Raw genomic sequence first — 17,307 nt, forward strand, 5'->3', positions numbered from 1 at the left:
AACTTTGGAACAAAACGCCTTTGCATCTCAAAGCCCAGTCCAATTTTATCTGTTTTAGAAAACAACTCAAAACCTGTCTTTTTTCATCTAGGTTGTGCAGTTGGTTCTATATAATGTTACATCTAGCGGGCGCCAGCACTAAGACGTCTTTTGGCATTCATGCGCTCTATAAACAAAATCAATTTTGACAAACATAAAAATTCTATGTCATACCATATTCTGGCCACGTTTTTTAAACAAATTGGATGAAACTATTTTATTTCTACTAGTATCACATTCAACCAAATTAATTTGAGGTTGACTATTTCAGGTCCATATAAAATGAGCAACTGGACTTTATTTTTATCTTTTTGTAGGTCAATAAAAGTTTTACACAAATAACCATTCAGAAAATAAACTTGTTGAGAGGTACGCATGACATAATATACATGTTTTGTCACATGTCCTTTTGATACAGACCGCACATCGCATTACATGCAACTAGGAATAAAATATCACAATTATGATCATATCAAGGTGTCCATAAATAAACACAAAATTTTCCTTATTTTGTCCAGCTGACTTTGGGAATGTCGTAATGTTCGGTAAGGGTGTCCAAGTGCCGATTAAAATCCTGAAAAATTAAAAAAAAAACAGGCAAAATAATGTTTTTAGAAGTTGTCCATTCAATTCAATTTCAAATATGTTAATTTTTATGTAAAAATGTAACTGAAATAGTTCAATTAAGTCACAGAGGTAATACGAGAGACATCAGTTACCCTCTATGCTACACATTTATTTGTATCTCACTCTCCCCCGATAGGAAAAATAGAGGTATGTGGAAATGAGGCTCCTCCAAGAGGTTCTAAGGTATCGCAGACCACCCCCATATGCTTCCCATAGACTTTGCATTTATGAAAATAGGGCTAATAAACAAACTTTTAGCTGATATCTTGATATGAACTTAATACTAAACAATAAATGAGCACAGTCATATTTTTTTCATATAAAAAGAATATAGTTACTGTGCACTTACAGAAAGGTTCCCTGTGTAACAAGCCATTCAGAGTTCAGGAGCTCCCCCCCCCCCACTAAAAGGGTTTGCTATGCCTTTTTAGTTTTAAATTAAAAAAATGCCTTTTTAAGGTCTTGTCTAGGCAGCGCTTGCACAGTCTCTTAGAGGCATGCTTTATTCAGGTATGGACTTGAAGCTCTGCCCACTTTCGGCCCATCTTTTTAATTGGCTGTCATCACTGTCCTTTGTAAAGGTTGGCTTTTGATTTGTTAATAGGCTTAATAGTCCGTCCTCAGTGCCTCCCTGTTTTCTGTTCCCTCCTATAAGGACTGGCCCTTTTGCATGTGCTGTTGCTCGGTATGTTTTAATTATAGTCTTTGAGCACTAATTTGTTAATGACTTTCTCCTGGCTGCTGTTGAAAGATGCTCCCTACACTGCCACTCCCCAGCTGGCAAGTACACAATATCTTCGTATTTTTTTTTAAAGTGCTTTAGCAATGGCGGCCATGCGACTTTCTTTTGTTTACTCTATTTTTTAGACATTGTATGTTTTTTACTTCCTCACAATGCGCCACAACGGTAATGGCGCCCGCGCTTCTTCTTTCTAAAATATGGGGTCATTTAACAAATATATATACATATTTCGTACTTTCGACCACAATAAAGAACGGAACGGCACTCCTGAAGCTGTGTGTTCAAAGTTTCTGTATTTATTCCATAGCAGAAAACGGAAAAGACATTTAAAAGAGCGTCAAACGCGTTTCGGCACAGAGCCTTTATCATGATGAGATATATATATATATATATATAAAATCCACAAATTCCGGTACAGAGGATAGGTCTGTCACGGGCGGTCCGAGCCAGGAAACCGGAATTCCTTAATTATGTACTCCACAAAGTCCCGCAATCACGAGAAACACTCGGACACCCAAGTTGAATGCAGCTTATTTATTTAGCAAGTAACAAAACGACGCGTTTCACCTTTACGGCTTGATCACGCTCGTGTACTCAAAATTCCACCATGTTTAAATATCTTACATCATGGTGTAAATTAGCTGCATTCAACAAGCGCAGATAAGTGACAAAGAAAAATATAACGGAAGCAGAGACATCGAAAACACAGTTATAAATCTAACAACAATGGATCTTACCGAAATTGAACAAAAAACTCTCGCATTGGGCTTATCATTTTGCGAAAGAACTAATTTTGACTACTCGCAAACACGGATAGACCTTTTTCAGTTTGTGAGAAAACTAAAGCTGCAAAAATACTTTATGAACAGTGGTAATAAAGACTCACAACAAATGGTCTTTGATGTAACACACACGGAAGTGTCAATGACAGACGAAACCTTGTTACGGGATCTTCTACTCATGCAACAAGAAAATCAAGACATAACAGATGTTGATACCACTATTGACTTTCAAGAAATACGAAACCCCATCCTTACACCATTCAAACCCAAATCCGTATTTATACCGATGATGCCCAAGGATGGTTTGGATATCTTTGCGGAGAATGTGATTAAAGATCTCAAAATATTGGCGCTCAAAAGTGACAAAGAATTCGCCAAAACACTCAATACAAACAGAACTAATTACAATAAAGTTATGAGTAAAATTAAGGAACATCAGGATATAGTAGTCAGATGGTCTGATAAAGGGGGTAATGTTGTCCTGTGGCCCCTAGAGGACTATAACTTGGAGGCAATGAAACAGCTCAATGACAAGGACTGCTACTGCAGGATAGCGCCAACGGTTATAGTAGGCATAAAGGAAAAATATCATAAAACCCTATATGAATGGAAAAGCGCGAATTTAATCACCAAATCAGAATTCGAGTATCTGAAAATAGACTATCCAGTAACACCGCAACTGTATCTAATTCCCAAGATTCACAAAAACGCAATCAACCCACCTGGTAGGCCATCATGATGTAAGATATTTAAACATGGTGGAATTTTGAGTACACGAGCGTGATCAAGCCGTAAAGGTGAAACACGTCGTTTTGTTACTTGCTAAATAAATTAGCTGCATTCAACTTGGGTGTCCGAGTGTTTCTCGTGAGTGCGGGACTTTGTGGGGTACATATATATATATATATATATATATATATATATATATATATATATATATATTCACTGAAAAAACCATAGGTTTCACACATGTTATAGTTAGCTGGACATTTTACTGATAAAAAACCAATGAAATTCCCCCGTTATAGTTACTGTAGGCAACTATAACTCACGCGACCGTAATCCTCTGCTGATGCGAATACTGTATTTAGACACTTATTTGCCCATGTCTTCTTCCATTAAATTTTAGCTATACATATATTACAAATATTTTTTTTTCATAAAGACACATAGGTCATCAGCAGAGGATTACGGTCGCGTGAGTTATAGTTGCCTACAGTAACTATAACGGGGGAATTTCATCGGTTTTTTATCAGTAAAATGTCCAGCTAACTATAACATGTGTGAAACCTATGGTTTTTTCAGTGAATTTGCAAGGTTTTTTAAATGCTAATTCCTAACTATAACGTGTGTGAAACCTATGGTTTTTTCAGTGAATTTGTACGGTTTTTTAAATGCTAAGTTACTTTACGCCATTTGTGGCGTGCGCGCCCACTTAACGCAGTTCGTTCCGTGCGCGCACGGTGCGCTTTGCGCACCATGCGCGCACAGTGAGCACGCGGTGCGCTTCGGGCACCGCGTGCCCACGTTACGCTAGATGGGCCATGAACGCACGATGCGCTTCGCACACCGTGCGCACATGGAGGACATATGATGAGCATCGTTGTGACAGGTAAAATATATGTTTTGTTTTGCTCTAATAAGCCATGCACAAATGGTGCCCTTCGGGCACAATTTGCACACGGGGTGGGGAGAATGTGGATATTTTTTTTTTTTTTTTTATTATTTATTACCCTCGACATGGCTAGGTGCTTGGGAGCTGTCTAAACAGCCCCTTTACATGTTTTTGCACTTTGTTTTTCAACCCCCTGTCAGAGTGCGAGAGAGAAAATGGCGGCCGCCGCTTCCTGGTTTCGACCGATTCGAATGTTTACTAAGATCTAACGGCCAATCAGAATCGCGCACGTCACCGTACGCGTACGGTAAGCGCACCGTAAGCGCTCAGATATATATATTGATTTAAAGGCTATTTTCTCAGAATCTACTGAACAGATTTACACCAAACCTACAAAAGGCACTTTCTTGACCTGAGGACTACCTCTCTTCCAAATTTCATTAAATTCTGTTCAGCCGTTCGGGCTGTAGCTCTGTCTAAAGGTCCTATGGAAAAATGCATGGGAAAAACGCGTTTTGGGACCCCCCTTTTATCTCAGCCCCCGCTTGACGAATCCCCCGAGACTTTCAGGGTAGGAGCGGAGCTCAACGCCCCACCTATTTTGAAAATTTTGCGAGGATTCATCGACCGGCGCCAAAGTTATTCAAAATAGAATGTTGCGGATTTCCTATGGTAAGAGGGTCCTAACTATAACTATCTACTGGCGACCGCCAGTAGATTATATATATATATATAAATTCACTGAAAAAACCATAGGTTTCACACACGTTATAGTTAGGAATTAGCATTTAAAAAACCTTGCAAATTCACTGAAAAAGCCATAGGTTTCACACAAGTTATAGTTAGCTGTACATTTCACTCGTAAAAAACCAATGAAATTCCACGTTATAGTTAGTGCAGGCAACTATAACTCACGCGACCGCAATCCTCTGCTAATGACATATGTGTCTTTATGAAAAAAAAATATTTGTAATATATGTATAGCTAAAATTTAATGGAAGAAGACATGGGCAAATAAGTGTCTAAATACAGTATTAGCATCAGCAGAGGATTGCGGTCGCGTGAGTTATAGTTGCCTGCACTAACTATAACGTGGAATTTCATTGGTTTTTTACGAGTGAAATGTACAGCTAACTATAACTTGTGTGAAACCTATGGCTTTTTCAGTGAATTTGCAAGGTTTTTTAAATGCTAATTCCTAACTATAACGTGTGTGAAACCTATGGTTTTTTCAGTGAATTTGTACGGTTTTTTAAATGCTAAATTACTTTACGCCGTTCGTGCCGTGCGCGCCCACTTCACGCAGTTCGTTCCGTGGGCACGCGGTGCGCTACGCGCACCGCGTGCCCACGTTACGCTGGATGGGCCATGTACGCACGATGCCCTTCGCGCACCGTCCGCACACGGAGGACATATTATGCGCTTCGTTGTGAAAGGTTATCTATTAAATGTTCACATATTTGATATGCGGGCACCTTTTGCACACGGGGGGGGGGGGAGGGGAAATATGGATTTTGTTTTTTTTAATTTAATTTTTTGCCGTACGCGTACGGTAAGCGCATTCGGCGTTTTTAAAAAAAAAAAAATAATTTAATTTTTGGCCTTGGATGGCATTGTGGGACACCATAACCAAGGCTAGGTGGTTAGGAGCTGACTAGCCTGCCCCTTTTCATGATATCCAACTTTGTTTTTCCTCCCCCCCTCAGAGTGCGAGAGAGAAAATGGCGGCCGACACTTCCTGGTTTCGACCGATTCGAATGTTTACTAAGATCTAACAGCCAATCAGAATCGCGCTCGCGCACGGCACCGTACGCGTACGGTAAGCTTACGGTGCGCGCTCGGAGCGCGCTTACAGATATATATATTGATTTAAATGCTATTTTCTCAGGAACTACTGAACAGATTTACACCAGACCTACAAAAGGCACTTCCTTGACCTGAGGACTACCTCTCTGCCAAATTACAAGTAATTCTGTTCAGCCGTTCGGGCTGTAGCTGTGTCTAAAGGTCCTATGGAAAAATGCATGGGGAAAACACGTTTTGGGACCCCCCTTTTTTCTCAGCCCCCGCTTGACGAATCCCCCCCGAGACTTTCAGGGTAGGAGCGGAGCGGAGCGTAGCGCCCCATTAGTTTTGAAAATTTCGCGAGGATTCGTCGACCGGCGCCAAAGTTATTCCAAATAGAATGTTGCGGATTTCCTATGGAAACAGGGTCCTAACTATAACTACCTACTGGCGACCGCCAGTAGGTAATATATATATTTCTTTTTGCAGCGCAGAATGCTTTACGAAAAGCATACGCGCGTCTTTCTTTTGTTCAGCTTTTATTCCGCACACACACCAGGACCCCGCTCTATCCGGGGCACCCGATGCTGCATTGCAGGCTTCCTCCATGCTGATTCCACAACAACAATACGATGCACGAAACAGGATGGAGGGCGCGTGCACGTAGCTCAGATCAAGCCCTACCCCTCAAACTGTATTCACAGGTTGGAAGCCCCTAGGGACAATGGCGCACTATGAAAAGGGACTCTAATCACAAACCTAAGAGCCCCACGGCTAGCCATACAAGGTTGTGGGAACTTACACCAGGTTAGCAGGATCCTGGTATTAGTGTGGACTGCACATTTATTTCCGTGTACGGTATATCGTGTTGTCTAATTGTGGCTGGATGGTAATTTGTATAATAAAGTGACTGGTGGCCTTTGGTCCTTTCAAAAGCAGTGAAATGGAAATGAAAACAGAAACGTGGAATCTTTCAAGCATTGTCTGAGGGCGCTTCATGCTAAATTTAGTAATTTTTCATGCAGCGCTCCATTGCATGTAGGTGAATAACTGTGGGCCTACCTTTTATAATGTCATCTGTCTCCTACTTCAGGATGCTGGGTGATAACCTTGGGTTACATAAGGTTGACCTCGCAAAGATGGCAGAGGCCTAACAACTACATGCACCCTCATAAAATTCTTGCTCAGTGTTTGTATTAATAGGCTTTAAAGTGAATTATTTGTATCTGTTTTTGTGGTTTGGGCACAGGGAGCGGTGCTGGTTCTGCTTCACCCCCTGGACAGGGCGATATTTTGCCAAGAGTAGTGTTGCCTAAAGGGTACTATTTTTCTTCATGCAGTTATTCTGGATGTGCCCTTTTTAAATCAATACATGCCCTGTTGCGCCCATACCCACCTAGAATCTGTTGCTAATACAGTCTTTACTGTAGGCTTTACCAAGGCAGACCAATAGACTTTGTCAATGATTGCTTTAGCTCCGGTACGCCAACCTTATCTTTGTCACTGACCTGCATCCTGTCTGAGCCCTAAATCAATTAAGTGCCCTGGATTTGACTCCTCGAAAGAAGTACTACAAAATTTGGGGTGCAGGCTACGTTAGAACTCTTTACAGGCTCCATAACATTCATAATAATGGAAGTGCCAGACACATTGGAGAAAATAACACTATGCCAATGACCTGGTCTCCTAAAATTGGATTAAGCATGCCACTTAGCCTGTCCATTTGAACACCGATTGTGCCTATATATACCAATTGTTACCAAACGCTGTGGAAGTGCTTTCTCCATGGGAAAAAAATGATGCCCAACACAGAAAAGAAGCATTTTCAATGCAAAAGGTCTCGCATTTGCATGAGATTGAGCTATTGGCATTGTAACTGACAATGCCTTTTATTTATGTTTTTTGAAACCCTGCAAGCGGTGCGTAAACATGCACTTTGTACTTCTAGTTCTTGCTTATGAGAAGCAAAGCGGGCAGTAAAAGAGGTGCAGTTAATGCCTCAATTGTGTGAAAATATTTTGTCTTATGGAGCTGCCTTTTTCTTAATTATCACATAATAGAGCATCTTTATATATGCAAGTTCACTATTTCTGCTGTACATAAAAACTCTATTTACTAGACTAAACGTTTGCTCCATGTATACTAAGAATCTAGCCCACATATAGGGTACACTGATCCCTGGCTTGCCTCTTAGTTCACCAATAGCATTGTCATCTGGGTAGGAGCAGGAATACTTCCCCGGTTCACGTTTAAAAACTCACTTTTCATAAATATATTACTAAAGCATGATTTGGTAGTGCACGGTCATTTACAAACAGCACATTTCCATTAAAATGGCCACAAAACATTCCCACCAACATATACGCATAAACAATGTTTGCAAATTGGGTTTCACCAAAAATATTAAAAACGTGCACATCACCAAGCAGTGTTCTGATTTGTTTTGATCCTATAAAAATCTTTTTTTCACCACAGAATTACAAAAATGTGTCTTCATAACTAGTGAAATATTTGTGAAATGTTTGAACAGTTCACTTATAAGCTATATCACTGTTGTGTTAGAAATAATCCTGAAATCTTACAGCCTTTCATTTCACATGCTTTGCACAGCAAGATTTTTACACAGTTCACTGTATAAAAACCTCAAACTTCAGTCACAGAAAGAAAAGTAAGTGTAGGAAGACAAACTGGCTTTTGACCTCTGTCTCTGAAAGCCAAACAAATGGGACAAGATAACACGATTTAAAGGCATCTTTATTGCTTATTTACTTTGTGAGCAAGCAGAACACCTGTTTTCAGCTCACCAGAAAGGGCGAGTAGGCCCTAAAAATAGCTTGTCCTGATTAAATCGGGTGTCCTGATTAAATCTGGTTCGCCATGGCGAGTGCATTTTGCGAGCCCTGTCCTGGTATTCACAGTAAAGTCTGAAATTTACTCTAGATGTAAAGTAAACATATACGGGTTGATTTTTGACTTTTAAAAACCTATCAATATGATCAATTTCAGCAAATAGCCAACCTTAGAGCAAGGGTAAAACAATATCTCAATCATACAGATGTAATTCTATTAATCTTACCTCTACTCTCTGCTTGTGGGTTTTAGATGCTTTGTTTAAAATCCTTTCCATTTGCTATTAAAAAAGAATAAAGTTGAGTTAGATGCAGTAAGAGTTATTGTTACCTTTTGTCTTTGTATTCTACAGGGCAACTGTTTCACAAATACATTCAGTATCCTAATGAGGCGGATATAATTTTTTTAAGAGTTTTGCTGATCTATGATATTGCCGCAGAACTCGATCCCCAGATATTTTATGCAACCCTCTCACCTTACTGACTTCCAATTTTATAAAACTAAAGAGTTACAAATCTATCTTCAAAAGCACAAAATCATTTATTTTACAAGTGGACAAAAAACTAACATCCAGCACCAGACTTTCAAACATTGAATCGTTGTGGAACAACCGTAATATAAAATACAGGGGCAATTCCCTTCATTTTGATTCCTGGATTGACAATGGCCTTTTCTTTCCCCAGCAACTTGAACAAAATTCGCACCCCCTATCCTTTATGGAACTCCAAAGCAAATATGCCTTAGACAGTCAGAATTCTATAACTTCCTTAAAATCAAAACCGCCTTATCTAAATCTAGAATACATAAATCCTCCCCATCCTTACCAAACTACTTCTCCGATATCAACAAGCTGGGTCATCAAGTTTCTCATATCTACAAGCTTTTATGGCCAAAAGCCTCATCCTCAAACAAAAATATTGTCACATTCTGGGATCAACATTCCTCCTACCGCCTGTCTGAATCACAGTGGTCCCAAAGTAACAACTCGGTTACGCAATGTGAAATCTCCCAAGTCCTCTCCCAAACAAAATGATGGCTTATCCATAAAGCCTACTGGACGCCGGCACGCCTACATTCACAAAACCTCCATCCAGATCCGTTCTGTTGGAACTGTAAGGAAGGACTAGGAGATTTACCCCCTCTTATCCTTCATTGTAAAACTCTTTCTAAATTCTGGTACAAAACATTCAAGTTCATATCTACCCTCTTTGACTGTCATCTTAAAAGAGAAGTCACTTCTTTAATTACAGGTTGTCTTAATACCAACAAGAACAAGCATTGGCATAGCCAATAGGTCTCACCTTTGGGACCTTATACGTGTTTAGCCATGCAACAGTTGCGTAACTAAACACTTATAAGGTCCCAAAAGCGAGACCTATTGGCTATGCCAAGCGGCCGTGCACATGCACTGTAGCTCTAGGCTGCCCTGCTAGCACTTTTTGGAGCCCTCTCAATAAGTCTCGCCAGACCAGCGCATGCGCTGGGTCAAGCGAGACCTAAAAACCAAGCAGAAAGGGCGCTATTGGAGCTCCTTCTCAGTTCTGCTGTTAAAATGGTCCTGAATAACTGGAAGAACACTCACAAAGATTCCTTTAAAAATTAGATCAACTGGGTAACCCATCTTAGGGGAGCGGACAATATAGCTCTTGTATATTCTCCCTGGAAACCATCTATCAGACATTTATGGGACAAGCTAGACAATTATTTCGCCACTAATAAACCGCCATGAGTTCCTCAACATCCACCTAGTCGAGACATTTCTCCTTTGAATCCATTTTGTTGGGCGCAACGCATTTTTATAAATTCACACTCATTGCTGGTCTTCACACTTGCCTAGAATGACCATGCCTCACCTCATTCCTGTACAAATACCTATTCCTAACTCGCTTTATAGACACTCAGGCGTACCCCCTTTTTCTTTTACACCCCTTTCCTTAGTCAATTTGTTTGCTCGTCTACATATGGTTTCTGGATTATGTACTTTACTTTTTGTATTTTATTTGCGGTACGTATGCACACACTATTTGAATTTTATTGCTAGCACTGTAACATTCTCCTCGCTCCATTCTTACTTGTGTATTATCACCACTTTACAAATGTGCAAGTAAGTTACCTTGTTTCATTTAAAAAATGCTTAATAAAACAATTTGAACTAAAAAAAAAAATGAGTTTTGCTGATCTTGCCTTAACTGTATTCCTTATAAGCATACTCCAAACTGCACCATTTTCGATTTTCAAATAGCACACAGTTGCCCTGCCCTTGGCCCTCCCCAAACACTTAGCAATCGAACACCTAAACTTGCTATAATGTTACTTTTAATTCTACAAATAAAGCACCCCAAAAAGGAAAACTGCTTTCAGTGTATGACGTGAATTGCACTAATTTGGACAAATAAATATTTAAGACTAAATAAAGGGACAGAATTGCACCATTGCTTACCCGTTTTTCTTGCATTTTTTCAAACACGATTTGTGCGGGTGTTCTCTTATCCAAGGCTGACTTCTTTTTCTCCTCCTCATTCTTCATGCTTGCCATATACTGTTCTATCATCTTCTTTTGTTCCTTGTCCTTTTTCTTCTTCCTTTAGTAAACAAATTAGGGGCAATACCCAGAAGCACTTTAATGCATTTTGTTAGTCTGTTTTGAAGCAGTACAGCTGTTTGAAGGATTCCGGCAATTAATCAAACAAAGTGCAGATCAGTACCGGGTTACAGCACTCAAGGCGAGATATTTTGGGTGGGTTCCACGTTCTACTTTCGCACTAGAAAACAAAAAATATACAGATACTGAACTGACAACACTTATAACACCTGCACTGCCTCTGGACTGAGGTCTATAAATGTGGGCCTTACAAAGTCAGCTACTAAATTAGAACAGGTAAGGCTTTTATAAAACCCTGAGTGACAGAGTGGAGTAGTCTTACAGGAAGAGAACCCCAAAGGAAGGGACTTCGAAAGGAAAAAGACACAGCACTTTAAAAAGGAGTTAAATAGAAGAAATCCTGAGGAGTTCTAAATCAGTGTTCTGCAGGTCTCCGACAGAAGCATGGCAATGGATTTTGTCTTTGAAGTATTTAGGAGCCAAGTTGTTCAAGCACCTGTAGGTGATACTCCTGCTCTGGAACCAAGTGAAGCGACCCTTCCTGTTAACGTGACATAGTGTAATATGGAAAGATTTTTTGACAACTACCACTACGGGATTCGATACCATTTGAAGTTCACTGGTATGCAGGATAACCTGCATACAGTGAGCTGCAGCAGCGGCCTGCCCTTAAAGGCACAGAAACTATCCACCTTTTTCCCCAACGTGAAGTGTCTGTCAGGCTGGCCTTCAGCCTCTCCATGTTCAGCTGAGGTATCCAGGCACTGCACTCGCACTAAATGTACAGGCGCCCGGCGGTCTAAGCTGAACTTTGCTGAGTTAAGCTGTCACCGCCCTGTGGGCGTTACCTCCTGAGCTCAGCAAAGTGATTGGTGGTCCTCCCCCTCATGACGAGGAGGAGTGTCACTGATTGCCTCTAACCGGGTGTGAGAAGTTGGCCTGGTATATGCTGGTCACTAGTTAAAGTGGCCACCTTGCACCAGTACAATTCGACTCTTATGGTAGATAGGTTTAAGACAACCTTTTAAAGAAAGCTATCCTAGTGGTAGCTGTGGAGAGCAGCCTTCAAGCTAAGTCTCAGAGGAATGTAAAGCAGCTTGTTTTACCTTATAATCTCTTGAATCACTAAATGAAAGGACACCACACAGGTATATATATAAAATATATATGTATGTATTACTAGACACACGCTACTAATCTCTTTATGAGATTAGAAGTCAAGGACATATGCACAAATCAACATTTCACAACAAATTAAGCACTTATATGGCTGGAGCCCTAGGGGCGTACCAGACCATATACTAAAAAAGAGGTACAAGAAGAACGACTTGAGAAGGGAGAAGGCCTAAGGTCTTCAGAAGCGCTGGGGCCTCACTAATCCATCCAAGGCAGGTAATTAAAGGACCCACGGGAGACGCATGCAGTGTGAGAACACAGCCGCGGGTCCCAATAGACTTCAATGGAGCAAGTCGCGGTTGGAATTTTAACGTTTTAGGATACTTCGGGAGAGTCCACAAGCAAGTCACTTACAGGGTAAGTAGTTCTAGAGCCAACACACACAGGAGCACCGGAGTACTCGCGTTACCTCACCCAGGGAAGCCGGGTGCATAGGTGTCTTTTGGTGTTGGGTCGCGGCGTCGTTTTCAATGGGAGCCAAAGAAAACTTGCTGCTTGTGAAGACAGGAGAAGTGTCCGGTGGAATCCAAGGCTGAATTCTGAAGAAAGAAAACCTGAAAGCAGAGGAGACAGTGTTCAAAGTCACTTGCCAGTGACCCTGGGCCAGGAAGCTGGATGCCCACAGTAGTCGGGTGATTTCAGGTGATCACGGGTGTCTTGACTCTTCAGCCACGAGGTCCAGGAGGCGTCGACGACGACCAGGAGCTGGATTCGGAGTGTCCCACGAAGTCTGCAGCTTACTGAGGTGTCAGCAACCGGATTGGAGCCAACAAGCCTTGACAACAGCAAGTCTCGTGGAAAGTGAATTAAGTCAGCGGTGCAGACCAGCAAGGTCTGAGGGACTCGCCCAGCGAGGGTAAGTCAGGGCAGGCCTGGAGCAACCAGCGTAACCCCTTTGGTTCTGTAGAAAAGTCTTCAGGGGACCCACAAGCCAACCGGCAAGGGATGGCGAAGACAACTCGGGAGGATTCACTCACCAGGAGCCCACGGTCACTCTGGACGAGGTAGGCCTCTGATTTTCGGAGGAAATCCTGCTGGAGGCTTGGACCACACGAGGTCCAAAGCACAAGTTCGTAGAACGTCGTGAAGGGGTTGCACTCGACAATAGTGCACGGTACCCGGGTATTGCTGTTCCTCGTCACTCGTGGTGTCCACTCGCCTCAGCTTTGCTGGGGACTCACAATGGCCGTCGAGAAGTCAGGAAATCCACTTCCGGGGCTGCAGGGACATCGGACTCCAGCGGGAGAGGGAAAGTTTGCGACCGTTGATGCAAAGTTTTGGTGCCTGCCAAGCAGGGGAGTCACTCCTTGACTCCAAGGGAGATTCTTCAGTCTTCCAAAGGTAGTGGAACGTCGAAGGTCCAGGATTCTTCTTCAGAACGTCGTCCAGGAATATCTAGTTTGCAATGGCAAGGGTTCCCTAACTTATACTAAAAGTAAGGGAGAGACTAGCTCTATGACAACTCCTATGGGAGGGTCAGGGGAGTGGGTGGCTACACCCACTTCCCTTTGTCCAGTTTCGCGCCAGAGCAGGGGCTGGTAGCCCCTGAACCGGTTTGAGCTGGCATATGCACAGAGGAGCCTACTGCTCCCCCAGTGCAGGACTTCAAAGCACTCTAGGAGTGCACCCACCCTACTTAATACTTTTCAATATTATTTGTTCTTTTTTTTAGGCACTATAGACACTTACTTTAGTGCCATACATAGTTTGGTGCTCATATTACAATCCTAGAAAAACTAGTTTCAAACTGTTGGAGAGCATTAATACGAATTTTCAAATATATTGTTAGTATGCCTAAATCTGTATCGTTGTAACTGTATTGGACTATGTTACACTCACTATATTTGAAAATAACGGGTGTATGGATCGCATTTTACCATTCTACGATGGCGACTACAGCAGCAGTCTTTTGTATGTAGTCTGCGCATCAACAACCATCATAATATCGCAAGCGTGACATAGATGAACGCGACTACACCACATAAAAACATACGCGGAATAGTTTTTGTCCCTTCGAATTGGTGTGACTTGGCTGGCGCTACCTTTATAGGATATCGGGTAAGGAAACTAGTAGCCGTAGCATCTTCTTATCTTTTAAAGAAAATCTCTCATCCCGTTTTTTGAAGGGATACAGCTTTTCTTCTAACTAGTTTTATTGTTGACTAGTCTTACCGTAAGGGAAGAATAGCGTATATAGATGTACCCGCTTTTTTTTATATAAATATGAGGTAGTGGGACGTTTTCTCTTTGAAAACATAGTCGCTGCAAGCGGTAAGGATTATATGTGGCATATAGATACGAGGCAAACTCCGTAATGCGACAATCACATTGGACTATGTCACACCTAATTTTAAATAACTGGGTGTGCGTACTGTATTGCACCACTCCAAAATGGCGACTATATTGATAATCCCCTAAAAGAAGCCTGTGTACCAACATACGTAATATCGCGAGTGTTACCAGGGCGCACGCAATAATACGTCATAAAAAACAGACGCTGTAATGCCCGCGCCTTTTGATCGGGTTCGATTTGGATAGGGTCCCTCCGTAAGACATCGGGTAAGGATATTCTGAGCTGTGGTATAAGTGTAACCTTATTCCTTTGATAGGTTTTTAGTTTTTGTGTAATTAGCATAGGTGTTGGTAGTTTTATCATTAGTGAAGTTATTTGTTCACCCATGCACCTGGGCAATATAATCGTAAGGTAACGAGAGGCTCTAAGCATTGAAACTATAGTGGCTGTAAGTGGTAGGGATTTCATGTGGGGTACGCAAGTGTACATCATCGTATCAGTGCTACTCTATGTTTACCATGCAGCCTAGTTTTTCGATTGAATACCATTGTTAGAGCATTGAATAAATGAGTATAGAGTTTATTATTAATTTCTGTCAATAGGTGATCATCTTTATTTTTAGATGTATAGTTGAAGCACTTTATCGTTCCTGACAGACTCCAAGGTAGCATCTTAGCACCTATGATATGCCACAAAAAACACTTGTCTTAGCAAGAATGCTTTTTTCCTTATTCCAATACTGATTATTTGTCTATAATTAACTTGTATGGAAACCCATTAATATCGAACCATTGATTGATATGTGTAAACTTCACGACTATGTTGTCCTTGCTGCTATCTATAACCAGCCAAGTCTGAACGATCACTAATAGGATTTTTTCATTACAGAATGAAATTTTGTGAACTGAAATCTCAATAAATAGGACCCTCTATAGGAGAAGACAACAGTCTTACCCATATATTTTGTGGAATTATTTGTTCCATCCACATAGGTAAGACCTCTGTAAGAACCTAGACCAATTATCACAGTGTATTTTTATATATTAGATCTCTGTTAAAAGTATTTATATAAAAAACATTGTTGGAATTTTATGTTACAGATGGAATCGTATCATCGTCGCAGATAGTGATGATACATAATAACTTTAAAACAGTAAAAAACTGGATGCTAATCATTTGAGACACATCGCTCCCTCTAGAGACAAATTAAATGGAGGGTAGGATATAACCATTTTGTCCTATAGACTAGTATTATCAAAAAAGAGGACAATGTATAGGAAACTGAGCCCTGTCTTTATCTTTGATAACAAACATTTCTAAACAGAAATTTTATTGGATGATACCAATCTAGAGAACGGATTATTCCTTTTTGAGCCACAGAGATTCCTACACTACACTGATTATGTAGGCATTTCTTTAAAAATATTTTCTTATTGGCTCACTGCGTCTTTCTTATTCTGGGAACTTACTGGAAATTTCTAAACTTGTTCTGTTTATCACTGAGCACATTATTAAGAAGTTCAATTTTTGTGTTGCACTTCTCTTTTAGAGCACATTCGGGATATCTTAACTTTTGGTACTATATTTCCTTTTTTCTAAATACTTGACTATATCTGTCAGAAGTGATAAGATGATGCTTTTTATATAAAAAATTATTTTTTGTTAAGGGCTTTTCTAATCTATGAGCATTAATATACAAGTTAGTTTTATAGTCTGACATTTCTCCGTCTTATACGATTTATTATTATATTACTGCAGAGAACCCCCAGGTTGCTACACAGATGATAAAGAAATATATACTTTTGGTCCTGAAGAAGGAGAAACAAATTTGTATTTGTCTCTGAAACATGCGTAGACCAGTGACTATACATCTGGGAATCCTACAGAAGGACTAACTGCCAACATATTGAATAAGAAATTCCTTTGAATGTTTATTAAAGATCCGTAAAATTTATGGACTAATATTTGCCAGTAGGATCCCACTTTAGATGTGTTTTTTAGTGCATGTTTTATGTGGTTTGATTGATGGTATGTACGAGTAGAATGATAGGTGAGAATGAAAGGGTGATGGTGTTCCTATGGGGGTATTTCAAAATTGTTTTTCTCAAAACTGAGCTTTTCAAAATTGTTTTTCTAAACTAAGAAGCGGAGTAATTTCTTTTGTTTCTTAATTTAATTGTCTGTTTGAATTAGTTTTCATGTGTGAATACTTTTATGAAAATACATAAAAATGATATACATTTGATATTAAAAAAATATATATAAATGCTTTGTCAAATAAAATGACCAAAAATAAATCTGGTTTTGTAATGTAATTTTGTCTATGGGGAATGTCTATTTGTGAGTAACCACCAATGTGAAATTGGAAAGGTCAGATAAGAGGTCTCTTCATATGTACTTACCCTTTTCCCCTCCTCTTAGGCCTAAAATTAATTGGGGGATACCTTTTTGTACATATAAGTGCACCCACCCTGCCCCAATATACTAAATCCTGTCTGGAAGGTGGTTACACCTCCCTGTGACAGGATGCCTATTGTTGGGCCTCCTCCACTGCAAGTTTCGGTCATCAGCAGGAGGGCAGCCCAGTGTCTGTGCTGGTGGCATCCATTTTGTGATGCCAGAGCTCTTCAGGATTCTACTGTGTTTCCACAGTGGGTACATGTCTATCCCTCTAGAAGGTTGGGATCATACTCCCACACCAGTTACTGGTGTGGGGGTATTATTCCAAAGCGTCTGTCACCAAACACAACATGTTTTGATGCAGCCATCCCAAAGTTAGCATTTACCGCTAGGTTA

General features: G+C 40.6%; 1 protein-coding gene across 1 annotated transcript in view; it reads right to left on the reverse strand.

Annotated features, from left to right (window-relative positions):
- Nucleotides 1-241: 241 nt before the first annotated feature.
- Nucleotides 242-17,307, reverse strand: part of FAM32A (family with sequence similarity 32 member A) — a 28,814-nt gene continuing 11,748 nt past the window's right edge. The window contains exons 2-4 of the mRNA XM_085639150.1: nt 10,881-11,022; nt 8,667-8,720; nt 242-613 (exon numbers count right to left, since the gene is read on the reverse strand). Coding sequence (XP_085495276.1) covers nt 545-613; nt 8,667-8,720; nt 10,881-11,022 — 265 coding nt within the window. The 3' untranslated portion in view covers nt 242-544. The remainder of the gene's footprint in view (nt 614-8,666; nt 8,721-10,880; nt 11,023-17,307) is intronic.

Source organism: Triturus cristatus, chromosome 12, assembly GCF_964204655.1.
Source record: "Triturus cristatus chromosome 12, aTriCri1.1, whole genome shotgun sequence".
Taxonomy (NCBI): Eukaryota; Metazoa; Chordata; class Amphibia; order Caudata; family Salamandridae; genus Triturus; species Triturus cristatus.